The sequence below is a fragment of the Poecilia reticulata genome, chromosome 16, assembly GCF_904066995.2.
Source record: "Poecilia reticulata chromosome 16, P_reticulata-male-v2, whole genome shotgun sequence".
NCBI classification, from domain to species: domain Eukaryota; kingdom Metazoa; phylum Chordata; class Actinopteri; order Cyprinodontiformes; family Poeciliidae; genus Poecilia; species Poecilia reticulata.
In genome coordinates, this window is record NC_088845.1 from 11,926,847 (window position 1) to 11,945,778 (window position 18,932).

An 18,932-nucleotide genomic window follows, 5' to 3' on the forward strand; every position below is an offset into this window, starting at 1 on the left:
AGATAGAGGCCGGTCTGTATTCACATCTGAACCAAACCATACTAGAATTAATTTAGAAGTGGGACAACATCACCTCAAAAAGTGGGTCTCAGTCTGGTTGTTTGGTCCGCACCAGGATTTACTTGTATTATATATCACACCTGCACAAAAAGTCCAGACCAAAGGGGAGATTCTCCAAATGTGTCAAGTGTGAGTAGATGTGTCTGAACGTCAACACAACTGAGTCAAATAATGAGGCCATTAGCAGGATTCTGGAGAACTTGACTGCATACTGATTAGGAAATTCAGCCATTTGATTCATGCATGTTGGACCACTGATGCATCTAAAAGTTCTTTGGCCATTCTCTGGATACAAAAACGTCCTTCTGATTCCTCATTTGACCTGTTTCTGACCCCACTCATATTTCTCATTCATCATCCTACCAGTACTTTTAAAACAGCAGTTTCTCCACTGAGTTAAATTCAGTCTAAATAATTCCAACTCACAATTAGCGTCACAATTAAAGATTAATCTTGAAAACCGGTAATCAGACTTACAAGGATAAACCGAATCCATCTGCACGTTGTCCTAGTTAGTAAAATTTTTCTCAATATAATTTGACAAAAAACACAAATAATTCTGCTCTTTTTCTTTCTATCGTTCAGGTTTTACATGAACTACTATATACTGAAGAGTGGTTGTGTTTTTTTGTGCATGTGTGAGATCATTTCCTGACCAGAGAATTTCTGCTGGAGAGCTAGGCCGACCAGCTGCAGACTCCACATCTGTTTGTAATTATATAATCTGCTGGAGCTTTAAGAAGCTGTTTGTGACTAGTCGGTACATAACATTCAGTTTTTTCTGGTAGGGTCAAGTCAGCCATATCTTGTGAATATTTACTTCTTCACAGTTAGCAGTAAATAACTGTGCTTTGCTCCATGTTTACTCGTCATGCTCTTTTTGCCTCTGAGGTGGAGCTCAGTCTGATGGCTTCCACGCCTCCCTCACTCGATCCTAACACCAAACCACTTCCTTGTTATGATTCCGTAAGGATATCCATTCCCTCCATGGTCATCCACTGCAGCTCTGTCAGTCTCAGCCTGCCTGCATTTGAATCTTACAAACTAGCTACTCTGCTCTTATTGGAAATTACCCAGGTACTCAATCAGTACCGACCACAACCAGGATCACTCCCTCCCTTCAACATCTGCTCTTCTTTCCAGAACCGTAAGTCATTATTGCTTAACTGCTTTACAAAGATTAATTTCCAAGTTGGCCTCACGCATCTTTCCTATCCATTGGACTTCCCAGATCCCTTCTCCGGATCAATCTGCACCCTCAGTTCTTTCCCCGGGTACCAATAGGACCGTAATGTCTGAAAACAGTTTATGTATAGATGTTTTTTAATTTCCTTTATTTAACCAGGTTAAACCCCATTGAGAATCTACATCTCATTTTCAAGAGGGACCTGGGCAGAAATCTGCAACACGTACACCACAACCTGGTTACATAGCCTGGTTAAAGCTCTATGTCTAAGTAACATCGCTAAGCTCAGATTGTTTGTGTTTGTAGTGACCAACAGAGAAATGTAGCTTATAACACCCAAAGGGAAAAGAAAATTAGTAGTGTTCTGAAGAAAAGCTTGCCATTGACCTTATTTTATATTCTGAAAACAAGTGAACTGAATTCCCAGTTAGGTGTCATTGACCAAATTTCTCCTGGTAGAGTCAGAACATGCCACATTTTTGTAAACTGAGGTTGCCAAAAAAAACCTGCAGTTCTAGAAATCCATATTTTTGACTCTTCCTGAAGCATCACTGAGATATAAGCTCAATTTCTCTTATTGTGTCTTTTAAAAAATTGAGGAACAGCAGCAACATTGTCATTGAGCTGGCTTTGCTTGCTATCAACCCTGCATAGCAAAGAAAGACCATGGATAGCGCCAGAACTATTGATACCTTTGTCTTCAACAATGAAGACAAAGGTGCATGAAGGTTAGTTGGTAAGTTAGACTTTTCTTTAATCCTCTCTTACCAAGAAAGAACTGGTAAGTTTTTAAATGGTCACGTTGTCCTGTTTGTTATGAACATTGTTGGTATTGCCTTAGTAACACTGCAGCTCTATGCACATCAGTTTGTGTTTAAGGTGTTGCAAAGAACAGCAGACTACTTCCCTTACTGCATCCTTCATGTTACCGGTGCTTAGCTTCAAATGAACAAATAAACTCCATTGTTGTGGTACAGTCCTTACTGGGATAGGGGCCAAATATTAAACATAGTTTAATTAAAACAGAGCAAAACTTGAAAGACTGAAGTAATTCAGAAAACCAAAGCTTCCCACTTGAGTTTTCACTAAATAACTCCAAAAAAGGAAACATTCTGTTTACAGAAGTAAAGAAATAGCTGTAACCCCAACTTCTGTGTGGCTGCAATGCACTTCATTGCAATCACAATATTTTTCCCATGAGAATCGACTCCTTTGAATGTTGACATATTGATTAACCAAACATGTGATGGTATTATCTACTTACTTGGAATAAATTGACAGAATCTAAGAAAAAAATAGTCTGTTGTGTGACTGAACCCAACATGTTGATTAATAACTATATCGGCAAAATTAACTTTGCCTTCTAAAACTTTTCTGTCATCCCAAGCATTAACTGAATCCTGCAACACATTTTCAGATTAGGATTATGTGACTCTACAATTACGTCATAGCAGGAAGTTGAATGAGCAACACTGATTTCAACCTCTGCATTTGGATGTATAAATGCGAACAAATGCATTTATTTTTAATATATTTTTCAACCTTGGTAACTTGACTAAAAACAAAACAGAATTTTAGGAAACAAAACTAGCATGTGTTTTGTTTCTTTCACTTCCTAAATTTCTATGGTTTCACAGTGTCCTATTTAAACAAAACATTAATTTAAGAACACACTTGTCTACACATTTAATTCCTATTAAGAAGTGTATAATTGAAATAGATCATATTCTATTTAGATGTAGTGTGCTGCTATTGGTCACATGGAAAATATCAATCCAGTAACTTTCAAACCTTGAGAGCTAATCATATGTGACAAGTTCAAAGTGTGCCAAGAGCACCTTTGTGGATACTTAGATAAACCACTCAGTTCAGCGGCTGCATTTTAACCACAGAGGATACCAGCCTTCCTCTAACATGTGAAAACTGTGATGGCACCAAAGATACAAACAGCTTTGCTCAAACAAAGTCTATTAAACAGTCTCGTCGCAGGGTGGAAAAAACAGACACCGCTTTGTGTTTCACAGATACTTGCGCTTCCACCTGCCTCTCTGACCACAAACTGAAGAAATTACTGCAGAGCAGACAAGGAGAGAAAAGGTGTGAAAAAACAGGAACCTTTTGCACATAAGCTGAGTGAAGGGGAAATAGACATTTAAATGCAATGCTCTGACAGGTGTCATGTTGCATGCATCTGTGGCTGTGCAGACAGGAAAAGCAACACCATGAAAAAAAGGTGTGATAATATATTTGAGGTTCTGAAGTGAGTGACAACCTCTCTGAAAGGGTATCTGATGAAATCATTTTATGAGAGATTTAACACAGATAAGAGGCATAAAAATAGATTAAAAGTATTTTTATAGCACTTTCAGTATGATCAGTTGAAGATAACTTCATTCAAGTTTCGCTCCTTTGGATTTGACTGTGTTGTCAGGTGATTGATTACAAAGTGTTTTCATGCTGCTATGAATCAATTTCCTATATTTCCCCCAACTACAGTGAATAGCCTTTTATTCTCTTAATATGTCATAAAAATAAAGGGACAGACAACATAACCATGATCATATATTTAAACCCATCCTTCGTACCTACAGTGATTTTATTTTTTATGAACTTATGTGAGCAATCCAGGTTTCACTTGCAGAGAAATAGGTCTCATTATGACTAATGTCAAGTTCAGGTTTCATGTTTGCTGTGCCTTGCATTTGTCTTGTTTCTCCTTCTCTTGCAGTTTGCCCTCTTATTTATGTGCAACTCCATTTCTTTGTTTACTTCTTTTTTGGTTTATTGGTCACACATTGTTGAAGATGAGAGAACAATAAGATCCTCATTTTACAAAATACTGTAAAAGTCAAACCTGTGAATAAAATTCAGAATTGTATTTCGATACTTGCAAAGATTTGGAACGACACTGGTCACAAGGACATTTTGTTTTTCTTGGTGGGAAACAATTTAGAATCAGTTTTTGGACATGCACTAATTTTCTAAGTATTTGAAATGCTCTTCATTTATTTAACTTGATCCTCTGTTAGCATGTAAATTTATTTATTTTCTCTGACTTTGCAAAATGATCTTTTGTGTGTATTTTCTTCATTAATATTTCACTCCTTTGACTGAAGGAATTTTATTAGCAATAATAACCCTAAAACGCTCCCATTCATATGTTCTCTGAATATCTGCAGACAATCATTCACTATCATATTGGTTAGCAGCGCATAGGTATAGAAACTGATTCTTCCTCATGTGAGGTTAGAGCACGGGGCAGCAAAACCAGCACTTTTTCTTTTATGTTCAAGCCGAGCCAAAAGAGCAGCTCGTCAAATCAAAGTCTGGTATCTGTCGGAAGTGTCTAATGCAGTGGTGCTCAAAGTCAGTAGAGGGCCAGTGTCAGAGTAGCTCAAATTGTTGAGAGTATAAAGTATAAATACATCAAAATCGGCCAAGCACTTCTGGAGCTGTTCACAGAGGTTACAGACCTTGACACGGCTATCCTGAGTTCGAGTCCCATCCTCGATTCCTTTTGCCGTATCTTTTCCCTCTTCCTGCCAGATTACTGTTGCCTAAATGCCACTAGTGGCAAAAATTATGTATATAAAAAAAACAATTGACACCATAGCATTATTTTTATTCACGTCCCAACAGTAAATAAATAGTTATGCAAATTGACAATGACTAAAGATCTGTTGATCAATTGCCTTGAAGCCAGTATTGCTGCAACATATTGTCTTCCTTATAAAAAAGACCTTCTTCAGGGGATGGGTTGAGTTTATGCCAGGGCCAGGATAAAATGGCTTGGTGCAATGTGCCAACAGTCAGACCAACATGGTGGTTGGTGGTTTTGTGAGTTTATTATGTGTCGGGTAAATCCATTCTGTCTTTCAAAGCAGTTTTTACTCTTTGTTTCATCTTTCAGTAGAAAAGGGTTGCTGATGACAGCAGATGAATCAGTATCAGTTCTATTCAAATTGTACTTTTGAAAGCTCTCTCTCTGTTACCAACTCCAGATGTCTGTTTTTCTCTATGTCTGAGCCAAAGTAACATACGTATTTGACAATAGCTGTAGACTTCTTGCATATCTCTAAAGCAGTGCTTCTCAAACTTTTTCAGGCTGAGGACCAAAAGAATCGATTCACTTGGGAACAACACTCTCAACAGGTATGACTCGGCTTCCTCCGATCATATAAGTAGTTCTGATGTTGTTTTCTTTCCACTGGTGTTTTCAGTTTTATTTTGAGTGACCCAGTTTTAAGCCACGTCTACATTGTTGTTTTTAAACACGATCCTTTGGTAAGCTAATTGTACGCGTCACACTTTGGGCTCACGTCACGGCAAATCAACAGTCGTTTACCGGCAGTACCCTGCGGACAGCAAAGGACGGCCGTGGACCACCAGTGGTCCAGGAACCACAGTTTGAGAAAGGCTGCTCTAAAGGGTGGCGCCTCCCCCCTCCAACCTCAGACACCTGTCTAAATGTCATATCAGACAGCAGATGAATCAGTATCAGTTCTATTCTATTCTAAATGTCATATCAGACATTTAGACAGTTTTGCTTGCTTTGGACGGGTTGTACTGAAATATGTAAATTTCGCTCTGGGACTAATAAAAATATGTACATTCACTCATATTCATTAGTATTTAAACTTTTCTTTCATCCCATATGTAGTACAAGTTTGATTTGACATTTAGCATCAAACTACTTATGAGAAAACCTATTGCTAGCAGACCAGTTGAGTTTCAATGGCTTGACAGGGCAGCAGAGTAAAGGTACTGTAGTGCACTTTTACCATAGCAAGTAAAACACAGACTGTTTGTATTAAAAAATAAATCACTACATAGCATTCTGTCTGGGTGATGCAGTGTTTGGGACAGTGACTGAAGGTATAAAGTATATGAAAAAGAGCAACAAACCTAGTTAAAAGTTGAAAGCTTTAAGAACTGTAGCATTTTAAATGTCAGTTTTTGTCAAAAATTGGTACATAATTGCTCTGGTGAGTCACAAACAGACTTTATCAGTCATTAATCAAGTCTCACTAATTACTCATTACTTGCTCCTTCTCACTGTATGAACTTCCAAATGAATCATCACTTAATGACTTAAAATTGGAGCTGGAGATTGTACTATTGCTCTTTTTTACTCTCAAGTTATTTTATGATGCAGTGAAATAAGTTGGCACATTTTAATCACCTATTTTTTCTTCCTTAATTTGATCTCAATGTATTTATCTCTAAACAACTGCTGAATGTTGGCCAAATCAAAGAAAGCTGAAAACTGATTAAGCTTCCTCTTCTGAAAAGGAACTAGCAAAGGAAAATAGTACGACATTAGATAAATATGAAACATGATTTTCCTGAATTAGTGTGCACTCCATGTGACTGGCCAGGAGACTCGCACATGATCTAAATTACAAAAATATTTCAATTCCTGTGAGAGAAGCTGATCTAAGCCATTCCAAATGTCAATCAAAATGTTCAATAAGAACATTTTGTGAACATGTCAAGAATTTGTAACATCTTACACTTCCAGAAACTATTGCAAAAAAAATAAAAATCCCATGCACTGTCTTCGAATCAGTATTTTTATGATAGAAGTTTATTTATTTGAACAAAAATGAAATTTTACAACCAATTTAAATGACCTAAGGGAACACCCAAAGACACAATCTAGAATAAAATGTGACGACTGATGAACATATCCACCCAGCTACAAAGTCAGCACTCAGGATCAGGCATTTCTCTTCAAGACATTTCTTTTAAATTGGTTCAGAATCTGAAACACAGTTTGTAAGTAAATGAAACTGATGAGTCAATCTCAGGTTGAGTGCATTGAAATTCTGGAAATGTCATAAGATCAAATCTTCACATATTCACTTCTCTGCGGTGGTTCCAACTCATTTGTCAAGGTAAGGCTATGACCTACACAGATAACTTTACCCGATAATATTTCCCATTCAACATAATTTCAAGAGTCACAACTTTAAGAAGCTGAGAAGACTTAAACTTCTTACTTCTTAAGTAAAAATGTGCTCTATATACCATACAACATATGCTCTCAAGATCTTTTCTCACCCACAGCAGATCTGTGGCTGGAGAATGTGGTTTAGTCAATCTGTCAAAAACAAACACAAGCAAAGTTGTGGAATAGTTTGTGTAAAACTCGTCAAACCTGCAGCTTTTGGAAACCCAGTTCAGGAATGGTTTCTGAGGTGCGTTTTTGGTTCACAAAAACTAAGTTCTGGTGATCTGCTAAACTACTTAGGTTCTGCATATTTTTTTTAATAGTTGCTTAAAAGTTTTTGAATCCATTTGACAGATATGCAGGACAGATCTAAGGTAAAGTCTTTGTCCGTGTTTTTGTTGTTGCTTTAAATAAACCTTAATTAGTAGGACTTCTTCAATTAGATTTTCTAAATACACAAAGTTTAATGCTTACTAAGAAAAAAAAAGCTAAATCCCCCCCAAAGCTACTCCCCACTCACTTGAAAGGTGTTACGTTTGACGGTGTGGTTCTTGCTGTGGTGTTTTTTCTTCCTTCTCTCTCTCCTCGCTCTCTCTGTGGCTCCCCTGCATGGTGTTAATAGTGGCACTGGATTGTATTAAGCACATTTCTGCTGAGCAGCTGCAAAACCTACGATCTCTGACTGATACAAATTGGTAAGTTATTTACTTCCTTTTTTCAGAATTTTCCTACTTTCAGTACATAGTAAGCCATTGATGAGCATACGCAACTTTTTATTTCATAAGATTAACTTTCAAATTTGCTTAATTTTATGATTTTAATTTTAAGTTACAGCCCAATAACCAATAAATCTTCCGCATGTTCTGCCAGTAAATTCTTGAAAGTTGACTTGTGATTCAGCAGGTGTGCAGTAATGTTTCCTTAAACAGTTGTAGTGTTTAATGTTTTAAAGTGTTTTAAAGAGTGAAAATTTTGTTGGTAATAATTTTGACAGTAACTGTTAGGAAGCAGTAGTGTAGCGCAATGACAGCAAAATTGATATGTGTTGATTTAAAGAATAAAAAGACTAAAAATTCAGAAAAGCAAATAATTTAAAAACAGATTTTATAAGTGTTTCTGAAAAGCTACTGACGTCTCTGCAAATATACAATTCTGAATGCCAACAATTGCAGCAGAGGTTTTATTTAGAAGCTAAAAAACATACATATGAACAACAGCTTACTTTACATTTTAAACATTTAGAGTATATTTGATGAATCTTTGCAAATATGTTGTATTGTCTTTTAATGTCGCAATACAAAAAGTTGCTCCTTCTAGACAAGAACATTATCTTCAATCAAAATCTATGCGAAAGTAGATGAGTTTGTGTATTACAGACAAACAGCACCCCCACGTGGCTGAATCCACAAAAAAATACTAAACAAAACACTAAACTAGAAAATTTCCTTCTTTCTTACAGATGTGAATGATGGCAGACACTGACAATCTATCATATGATGATGACCAATGGGGGTACAACTTTGTGGACTTATTGACAAACAATAGCAATTATTCTTATGATGATGACTTCAAGGGAGGTGATGTTTGCGACCTGAAGAATGGCACAGTTTTTGAATCCTTGTTTATACCAACTCTCTACTCGGTGGCGTTTGTTGTTGGTGTCTTGGGGAATGGACTTCTGCTGGGAGTCCTCTTTCAAAGCAGGAAGCGTTGGAGTGTGACAGACACGTTCATCCTTCATCTGGCCGTATCAGACGTCCTGCTGTTGTTGACCCTGCCCCTCTGGGCTGCACAGGCTGCAAGTGAAGCCGGATGGGAGTTTGGTTCTACCCTTTGCAAGATTACTGGAACTGTTTTTACGGTAAGACCTTTACAGTTGAAGTGACACCTTGCTTAAAATGTGAAATGTTCCCTGTATTTGATTTTTTTTGTTTTGATTTGTTTGGATTTCAGATCAACTTCTACTGTGGGATTTTTCTCCTAGCCTGCATCAGCGTTGATCGTTATCTATCCATTGTCCACGCTACCCAGATGTACAGCAAAAGGAAGTCCTGGGTTGTTCATGTGAGCTGTGTTTTGGTGTGGCTGTTTTCTGTGATCCTCTCCATCCCTGACTGGATCTTTTTAGAAGACACGGAAGATGTCAGACAAAACAGAAAGTCTTGTGTTCGTCAGTATTCAAAATACACAAAAGCTGCAGATGAGATAATGAAATTAAAAATGGCAGCACGCTGGCTGTACCATGCTGTAGGCTTTTTGTTTCCTTCATTTGTTCTGGTCTTCTGCTACTCCTGCATCCTGTTACAGCTGCAGTGTGGCTCCCAAAGTCTCCAAAAACAGCGAGCTTTCAAAGTCATAATAGCTGTTGTGGCAGTTTTCTTTCTTTGCTGGACGCCGTATAACATGGTACTTTTGGCAGACACAGTTCAACAAAACAACAATACAGGAACATGTGAGACAAGAAACTCTATGGGCATAGCTCTGACTGTGACTTCGTCTTTGGGATACCTTCACTGCAGCCTCAATCCCATCCTCTACGCCTTTGTGGGTGTGAAGTTTCGCCGACAGCTACTGAACATCCTAAAGTCTATGGGCTGCAAACTGAAGACAAATATAAAATTAGAGTCTTTCACCAGGAGAAGCTCCATTTGGTCAAATTCTGGAGAAACCTCCAACTCCATTGCAGTTTAAAAGGAAAAAAAAAAAAATATATATATATATATATATAAAAGCAAGCTGTTCTTACAAAACAGGCTCTCATACATGTTAAAAACTGACAAGAGGACAAATTCTTCAAAACGTTGAACTATCTTTCTGGACAGTGACATCAAAGGACAGTTGCATTTAGCAGATATGTTTTACCTACTTGGAACCATACATCTGTAATATGTAAACAAGAAACATAATATTTTTTTGTATCTTCTAATAACCAGGCAGCTACCGGTTTGTAAGATATGGCGACTTGAGTTAGAATGTTTTATATACTTAAAGGACATTTTGTACATAGTTTCTTATTTTGCTACATTTGGTTGCATTAGTTTTATATTGAATGTTTAATTGCAGAATAAAACATTTTTATTCTTAAAAATTGTGTTTGATTCTGTTTATCATGAAAACTGCTTTAAAATAATGTGAAGTGATAATTACTAAAATAAAAAAAAATATATATATATATATAAGGTCTTTGTTTGCTGTCTTTGTTTATAAAAAATTGAACACTACTTAGTTACCTTGGACAGGTTGTCATGACATTTTTATCACACTTAGGTAAAGCAGAACATCAACTCTGTGATTTTTTTGTGGTTTGAGCAACAGCCACATTCTACAAACTGAGGAATTACTTGTTCCTTTATGTCTGGCACCACAGCATTTTCAGGAATTCCCACAGCTCTTCTTCCAGTTAAAATCAATCGATAAAATGTAAATACATTCATGCTTCTTTGTGCTTACTTTTTCTGTTTGGAATAAAACTCAAGATAACACAGCTGCACTGGTTTCTGGATCTCAAGTAAACAATCCAATTTAAACAGGAAAATATGAACCTTAATTTATTTTTGTCAATTGTAGAAGATGTGGAAATAAAAAGGCTTAAAGAAATCTACAAAAGTTCCCCATTTGTGTTGCCAGTTAAGAGGGGATTCCTTCTTTGAATGGACAGTTCCTCCTTCAGTTCTATTGTAAGCCATCCAGAATCCTTTCAAAGCCATTTCTGCCCAGTTTGTGTGACCTACAGCATCCAGCAACATACGGTTTGGTAAGATAATTTATGCTGTTTATTTTTTAATGCTCAGATCTGATTCTTTTAGTATTTAAATACATTTATATAATTATGTCATTGATTAAAAAAAAAAATTTTCTTACAGTTTAGATATTTCAAACTAGAGTAAACATAACAATAATGAGTAAACTACACAGAATTCAACACGTAGTATTGCAGCGGTGTCACAGTTGGAAAAAGGCTTCAGGTCTGTCGTGTGAATTTAGCTTTACAGTTGTTCTGTGGTTTCTCTGGATTCTTCCTGTGGTTCACAAACATGCACATTAAGTGAACTAGTAGTTCTATACTGACAGCGACTTTCTGTTTTTGACTGTGTGAAGAGGCCACTGTCTTCATGTCACCAGTGTTACCTGGGAAAGACTTTTTCAATCTTTAACTCTGAGATCAAAATAATAGGTATAATAAATGGGTGAGGGAGATTTTTAAGACATTAGTTTGTTGAAAATTTTGATGTAGATCTTTGATTCTGTGGTGAAACAACATCATTGATAAAAAAGTGGCGGCAATAAACCAATGGGGTCATTTCTGCTATAAGGAATAAACATTTATTAGACTTTTCTTATTATCATATAAATGTTACTTAAAGTTAATATTTACTGTAAGATCTGCATTTCTTTGCTAATAGTGGCCACCCATATTTCATTTTGATGTGTGGACCATTTTCACTTCTCAATTTCTTCTTGGTTTTTCCTTCTATAGTACACTGAACTCTTCATTCAACTGTAAACTGGACAGGATTCCCAGTACTGGTATCTTAGTGAACCACAATTGGTGGGAGGAAAGCTCTAGTTTGCTGCTCTATGGCCCAAACCTCAGGCAAATGTATATTTGCCAGTGTAATTTGTCAGGAGGCAAATTAAACTGAAACATTTCATGGATTCAGATCTGATTTTTGCTGAGATAAATCTATGGTGGGGCGACCACTTAGACTTTTCATATAACTTATGGTCGGTTTCTTACTTCAGAACTCGATGAACAAACCAAAACTAAGAAGTAAAACGATCTTCCTTTCTTACAGATGTGAATTATGGAAGCTGCTGTGACATCATCAGATGAACATCCATGGTGGGGCGATCTTGTAGATGATTTACCTGATTACTATGGCAACGATTCGTTTTATGAAGACAACAGTTACGAGGATGCTGATGTTTGCGACCTGACCAAGAGTATGGATTTTGAGGCGGTGTTCATCCCAGTCCTGTACTCAGTGGTGTTTGTAGTTGGAATCCTGGGAAATGGATTGTTGATAGCCGTGCTAATGAAGAACAGGAAGACCTGGAGCGTGACAGACACCTTCATCCTCCACCTGGCTTTGGCGGATGTCCTGCTGCTGCTGCTGCTGCCGCTCTGGGCTGCACAGTCTGCTAGTCTGGCTGGATGGCCCTTTGGTACCCCGCTCTGCAAGATCACTGGAGCCGTGTTTACAGTAAGAATGTACAGTGAGGAATAGTAGCTGAAAGTGCAAGTATGTCTCAGTGTTTGCCTTCTTTTTACTTTCAGGTCAGCTTGTATTGTGGGATTTTCCTCCTTGCCTGCATCAGCGTGGACCGCTACCTTTTCATCGTCCATTCTACCAAGATGTACACTCGCAGGAAGCCCTGGGTGGTGCAAGCCAGCTGCTTGGTGGTGTGGTTAGTCTCCCTGATCCTCTCCATCCCTGACTGGTACTTTTTAGAAGCCGTGGAAGACGTGAGACGAAGCAGAACAGAGTGTGTTCATAACTACTTTAAGATTAATCCAGAATATTTCTATATCTTGAGAATGGCAGCCCGGTGGCTGTACCACACTTTGGGCTTCCTGCTTCCTTCATTTGTTTTGGTCTTTTGCTACTCCTGCATCCTGTTGCAACTGGGGTGTGGCACCAAAGGCCTTCGAAAGCAGAGAGCTTTCAAAGTCATAGTAGCTGTGGTGTCTGTTTTCTTTCTCTGCTGGACTCCACTTAATATCACACTCATTGTGGACACAATTCACCAAAACAACGACAGTGGAACAGCATGTGGAACAAGAACATCTCTGCAGATAGCTCGACTGGTGACTGAGAGTTTGGGATACCTTCACTGCAGCCTCAATCCTATCCTGTACGCCTTCGTAGGGCTGAAGTTTCAACATCAGCTGCTGAATATCCTGAGGTCTATGGGCTGCAAACTGAAGACAAGTTTAAAATCTGAATCTTCCTTTTGGTCTCAGTCAGCTGACGCCTCAAACTCCATTGAAATCTGAAAGACTACATTGAGGAGCTTCAATGTACTCATCATCAGAGGCATAAATATAATAAGTTTCACCATTTTTATCTAAAGGAATAGCCAAATATCCATACATAAATATCGCAAAAGGTTGTGGAGAGATAAATAATGTAATTTCTCTTAAACTTGCAAAGTAACGTTCATCTAAATACATATATGCATTTTTGCTAAGTCATTTCAAACCTCCTGTTTTCCTTTCATTATGTAGAAAAATTAATTGGTTGCAAACACATGTACGTATTTTTCATTTCCTCCAATGTTATTTCTTTTGCAGTTTACATATCTACACTTTGTCTTTATGTTGCAAAGGCTTGAAAACCAAAGTCAAAATTCTTGTTTGTTAATACAAACGAGGTGAACAGAAGTGATTCTGATTCTAATTTTCTATTCCTAAAATGTTACAAACAAGACACATCTGCCCCGAAAATGGTTTCGCGAGGAAAACTGAATCTCTCTCTGCTGATGCAGGCTGCACAAATTAAAACAAGGGATTTCACTTTGAGATTTAAGAGATATGCAGATTCCTCTCTCATATGATGCAAGACAGATATAAGACCAATGACAAATTGTTTCAAGCAGAAATCAAATCACACTGAACCAGATACTTTTTTTTTATCACAGTTTCTGTTTGTGGTGAATAAATTCCTTCTGTTATATTTTGTAAGCAGATGAGATAATAATGAAAAAAAAATTACATTTATTATACAGTTTTGTTTGATAGCACTAGTACTTCAAAGACAAAATTATTTTTTATTTTTAAACAAACAGCTCTTGTGAATCATTTATAGATTACAATATGTAGTGTTAGTTTTATAATGTTTCTTTTTGCACAGTCTAAAGTAAGTAAATTGTGAAATGTGGATATAAGCTAGCCTGTTTTTCTGAATGCAGAAAGAAAAATGTTTTCAAGGAGAGAAACTTTGACTCAGTTGCAGGGTGAAGATGATGGAATTTTTTTTTTTTAATCGGTTTCAGATATATGCGGTTGTTTGGATCATTCTTAATTCATTCCACATTTTTTCATCTGGAGTTGAATCCAGACTGCAAGAGAGAGAGCACAGCCAGCACTAGTTTTTAAGAAAAACACAGTTTGAATATGTTTTATTATGCATGTCTACCTACACATTTAGAATCATCCACAAACATTTTATCTAACTGTTTATTTTAGAGGTATTTAGTAATAAATGTATGCGTGAGAATATTACACTTCAAGTATGTATTTTGTTTTGAAAAAGTTGAAAAAAAAACATATTAAAATTATATATTCATTTAAAAGAACATTCATGTTTCATATTTCCCCTGATTTTGTGTTTTTTGCGTTCAGTGAAAGTGAAGATGGTTAATTTGATATCAGAGATATGGAAGATTTACACTGCTTTGTTTTTTTTTATCTCTTTTTTTGAATAAGAAATATTTACTCTGGACATTTTTGTTTTCTAAAATGTGTCATTTGCAAAACCTTTTCCTATTTTTGCTCAAAATTGCATAAATCAGTTATTTTTTAAGTACTGTAAGTGAAATGTGAGAAAAATAACAATTTCAAAAGCTGTGTAGTTTTGTTGGGTTTTGATATCAGAGACTCTGAACATATGAATATGTGCATGTTTGAAAGGATTTTTACAGATTTCTAAGAGATCTGCAGTTGGAAGAAAACTCAATCGAAGCCCAACATGCTGCTGTTTCTGAAGAAATCATAAAAACCTCTTTTGAAGGAAACTGAAACAAAGTGGAAAAAAAACCAAAGCACATCCTCAACCTCAAGTTTCCGTTAAAATGTTAAGAAAAGTGAAGAAAAGTTTCTCTGAGAATGAACCTTATAAACACGCCCACTGTCAGTCTCTTATTATATAACCCATTTACATGAAAATGAAACCTCCTTTTACAACTGATCGGGGTTGGGGGGAGAATTACAATTAACAATCCTAGAAACTATTATTCCAAGTTTAAAAACTTAATTCCTGATATACACAAATCTTTCTAACATTTTTATGTCTCATAAAGAATGTAACCCCCCCTCCCCAACACACACAGACAATTACTTCAGTTATAATTTAAGAGTGGTCAGTGTCTTTGCCCATATTTGAAACATTAATTTTGAAGTATGCAACAAAGTTGGTCTCAAATAAAAGAGCTGTCTTGACTTAAAACCGTCTTGTCTGGCTGTCCAACAACTAATGGTTAAATAAATATTAGAGAAAATTCAACCATTTTCTAATATTTATGTATTTATATTTAATTATTTCTATATATTCTGAGGCAACATTTTTGGTAACCAGGTAGAAAAGTTTTTTTTGACAGATTGACAACTGTATATATTTGCAAACACCATGAGAAAAAGTGATAGATCAACGACTTACAGCTTCCTAGAGTTGTAAGTCCCTCCCACACTGAGCTCCTCCAGACTAGCGGCAGCAGCAATTAGAAAACACCTGATGTAAATGTGTGTCTTCTGAACTCATCATATGAGTTACTGTTCAAAGCTGTAAACAGCATGATGGAGAAACATTGTTGTGATGACGTGCTGAATGCAGTGTCAGAAGCAGGAGCTTCTTAAAGAAACGGAGGCTAATTTCAAAGCGTCAAATTGTGAAATCTAATTACTTTTAAGTTATGTTCGACATTGAGTTATACATCATTTTTTATAGCAACTGAAGGTAAAATAGTTAGTTGTTTGTGCTATACAAAGAAACTGTGTCTGGAAAAATACATAATTTAAGAATGTACACTCAATCCAAACACACTTTTTAATCACAAAGTGTTTAAAACACACTTTATGATCTGTAAAGTCTTAATAGAATATTAGGTTTCTCTAAAACTAATTCTAAAATAATCTCATGAGCTTTATGTAGTGCTATTTTGACTTAAACATGTGACTTAAAAATTGTATGGGGAAACTGAGTGTCTAACATGTCTGTCAGACATTAAGAGTAAATTTGAGAAATAATCTACTTCTTAACATTTACCCACAGCAGTCTAAGACATGTTTAAACACCTCCAAAACTTCTGTATAACTTCTTTCTGTGGACAATGTCAATGGTTTGAGAACACTACACATAAAAACATCTTAGTTGAATTATTCATGTTGCCCAGTGCACTGTTGACATGTAAAGACATATTCTGTTTCAATAATTATTTAATCCATTGATTTTCTGTCTCACTCTGCAGATCAGCTTGAGCTAATGGAAGGATAACATTATCACATGATGCTTAGTGCCACTAATAATACATGATTGCTGTTCAACTTATAAGGGGATTTCTATCAAGGGAAAAAAACTCCAGGAGGAAGCAGCTATAAAATTATTGTACATGGAAAACAGCAGGAAGATCAGGTTATCTATGGACATGTTAATGTGGAGATCACACTGTCTGAAGATGGCAGATGTCCTGACTTTCATACCTTTTGGTTCAAGTTTAAGTGTTTTTCCATTCATGTGACTTTGTCTTCTTAATGTCAATAAAATCTGAAATGTATTTTCTAGCATGCATAGAAAAAGAAAAGTAAAACAAAAAAAGTCTTTTTTGGTGATTTCGTATTTGAGCCTGATTATTTTCAGTTCCCTTTGGAATCACTAAATACCTTACGAAGCAAACAGGATGTTGTCTCTGTTCCCTTGTTCTGAGAGCAGCAACATCTAAAGATCACCGTTTGGTAAGTGAATTTGCAGGAAAAGCTTTCACTAAAGTCAGGACATTTATTAGTATATTTGATGAAGATTATTCATGTTTTTGATGATGGCATTTGACTAAATGTATTGATTATTGCTGGTATCGATGGGTTTCTGTTTTGGCTTTAATCATGAAAAGCATTTGGACTGCCTTGTAATTGAAATGTGCTACATAAATAAAATTTGTCATGCACATTTTTTCAGGGTAATTCCACTGACTTAAGCTCACTCCTTTCACTCTGAAAAAAGGTTACTCTGGTGTTTGGGTTGACCTCTACTGCGATAAGCCAGCAGCAGAGGGCAATGCTAGTCTGTCAACATGGGTAGGTTATCAACGAATCATTGAACAGATTTTGATTTCTTTACCCTTTGCTAGTGATGCCTTTACTGTAAAAAAATATTCAGTGGGACAAGTGAAAGAAAATGTTTAAGAACAAAACACCTGAAGACTGTAGTGCACATAATGAACTTCATTTAAATATGCAGCATTTTATTTCTCATCAAAGTGAAGTTTGTCCGTCAATACCTTGCTTAATTGCTTGCATCTATGGAGTGTTTGTCACACGGTGAAAACTTTACCAAAAATATTTGATTAGCCTGTCAGAGAAAATGTATGGGGTTTAATTTCTCAAAATTCTATTTTCACCATGTTATTCCAACATTTATACATGTCAGAGTTCCAGACTAAATATGTAATTCACAAGCTTATTGGCAAGCTATTTGCATATTGGCTGAATATTTAACTCAAACCTATTTAGTTACAAGCTAAATATTTAGAAAGGAGTCTAAATATTTAGTTTCGAAAGTATATATTTAGCTTGAAAATTAAGTGTATGGTTTGGAAAATAAATTTTTAGTTGGCAAACTAAATATTTAATTTGGAGCTAAATATTTTGTCTGAAAACTAGATATTTAGTTCATACATATTTAGTTTGGTACTCTGAAATTTAGAAATGTTAGAATAATGAGCACTCACATTTTGTCTCTGAAAGAGAAAAAAAATATATTTCCGTCAAGTCTTTACTGTTACTATACAAATGTCATCCAATACAATTGAGACTTTGGGAAATTAGGTTTTTAATGTCAACATAAGCTTCTGAATATAGTATTTTGAGACTGACATCCCATCTCTATGTTTAAGATTTATATTTTGAATTAATAAACGTGTGTGCCATGTATCAAGAAAGATAGACATGAACATTGATTGAACTGAACAAAACAAAAACACAGAGAAAAGCCAGGAAGTTAAATATCTGGAGAAACTGAGATGGTGTAACACATATGAGCTCAATATGTGTTATTAATAGGCTGAATTGCAGATATGAGAACCTAGTAGACTAATAATGGAGCCTGTTACAAAACAAATGGCAGAGAAGCTGAGAAAGTGAACTGTGAAACATCAGTGATCTTTAATTGCAGTTACACATTTTGCATAATTTCAAGTTCATTATCAAAATCACATCTCTAGCTTCTTTAGGTTTTCTGATTTAGCATTCATTCATATTGTGATAGTCATATCTTATTAGTTACTCTTACTATAATAAGAATTTGAGTTATTATAGCAGGCATCCTTCTGGAAAGAAAACAAGAATCAATCATTATTCTAATTATTTCATACCAAAGTTACAGTTGTTTATTCTTACAAGCAAAACAATATTAATATGAGTATTTTGCTTTGGGTCTTATTCAGTCTCCTAAAATGTCACAATTTCAGTCTTTAAGACGTTTATGCATTGAAATAAGGAATAGTCTCAACTACTTTTAAAAATCTGCAAGCTTGAAACCTACTTCCTCTTTGACCAGGAAATCTGCTCTTCCTGTTTCATGGCTTGGCCACACTCTCTGTCTGACTATAATTTATTGTGATTAAATACACAAAGAAATAGAATTAAAGCAAAGTTAGCATGAGACAAAACACAACATAATTGATTTCATTGAAGTTTGAGTCTACTGCTGGGTCTAGATCAGTGTTTCTCAAACCTGGTCTTCTTCTTCTTCTTCTTTTGTTTTTTATTGGCGGCTGGCATCCAACTTAAGGTGCATTTAC

The 18,932-nt window shown here is 36.0% G+C and overlaps 2 protein-coding genes across 5 annotated transcripts; both read left to right on the plus strand.

Moving 5' to 3' along the window:
- Positions 1-1,118: 1,118 nt before the first annotated feature.
- On the plus strand, positions 1,119-15,348 carry LOC103477921 (C-X-C chemokine receptor type 3-like). Of its 3 annotated transcripts, XM_008431286.3 has the most exons (4): positions 1,119-1,207; positions 5,351-5,398; positions 11,996-12,403; positions 12,478-15,348. In XM_008431286.3, exons 3-4 carry the CDS (start codon positions 12,005-12,007, stop codon positions 13,195-13,197), a joined length of 1,119 nt encoding a protein of 372 aa, XP_008429508.2. In that variant the 5' UTR covers positions 1,119-1,207; positions 5,351-5,398; positions 11,996-12,004; the 3' UTR covers positions 13,198-15,348. The 3 variants fall into 3 exon arrangements, with proteins under 3 accessions (XP_008429508.2, XP_081472966.1, XP_008429509.2); XM_081616840.1 differs by lacking the exons at positions 1,119-1,207; positions 5,351-5,398 and adding an exon at positions 7,804-7,894; XM_008431287.3 differs by lacking the exons at positions 1,119-1,207; positions 5,351-5,398 and adding an exon at positions 10,404-10,953.
- On the plus strand, positions 7,761-10,344 carry cxcr3.1 (chemokine (C-X-C motif) receptor 3, tandem duplicate 1). 2 transcript variants are annotated; one of them, XM_008431289.3, is made up of 3 exons: positions 7,761-7,894; positions 8,659-9,060; positions 9,153-10,344. In XM_008431289.3, the coding sequence occupies exons 2-3, from the start codon at positions 8,665-8,667 to the stop codon at positions 9,888-9,890; spliced, it is 1,134 nt and encodes a 377-aa protein (XP_008429511.2). In that variant the 5' UTR covers positions 7,761-7,894; positions 8,659-8,664; the 3' UTR covers positions 9,891-10,344. The 2 variants fall into 2 exon arrangements, with proteins under 2 accessions (XP_008429511.2, XP_017165010.2); XM_017309521.2 differs by lacking the exon at positions 7,761-7,894 and having other exon boundaries at positions 8,093-9,060.
- Positions 15,349-18,932: the final 3,584 nt, after the last annotated feature.

Excerpts from the sequence above, each read along its gene's own strand:
- cxcr3.1 (XM_008431289.3), top strand. The coding sequence starts at position 8,665 with ATGATGGCAGACACTGACAATCTATCATATGATGATGACCAATGGGGG. Across the intron at positions 9,061-9,152 it reads TTACTGGAACTGTTTTTACG|ATCAACTTCTACTGTGGGAT; the intron begins GTAAGACCTTTA and ends TTTGGATTTCAG.
- LOC103477921 (XM_008431286.3), top strand. The coding sequence starts at position 12,005 with ATGGAAGCTGCTGTGACATCATCAGATGAACATCCATGGTGGGGCGAT. Across the intron at positions 12,404-12,477 it reads TCACTGGAGCCGTGTTTACA|GTCAGCTTGTATTGTGGGAT; the intron begins GTAAGAATGTAC and ends TTTTACTTTCAG.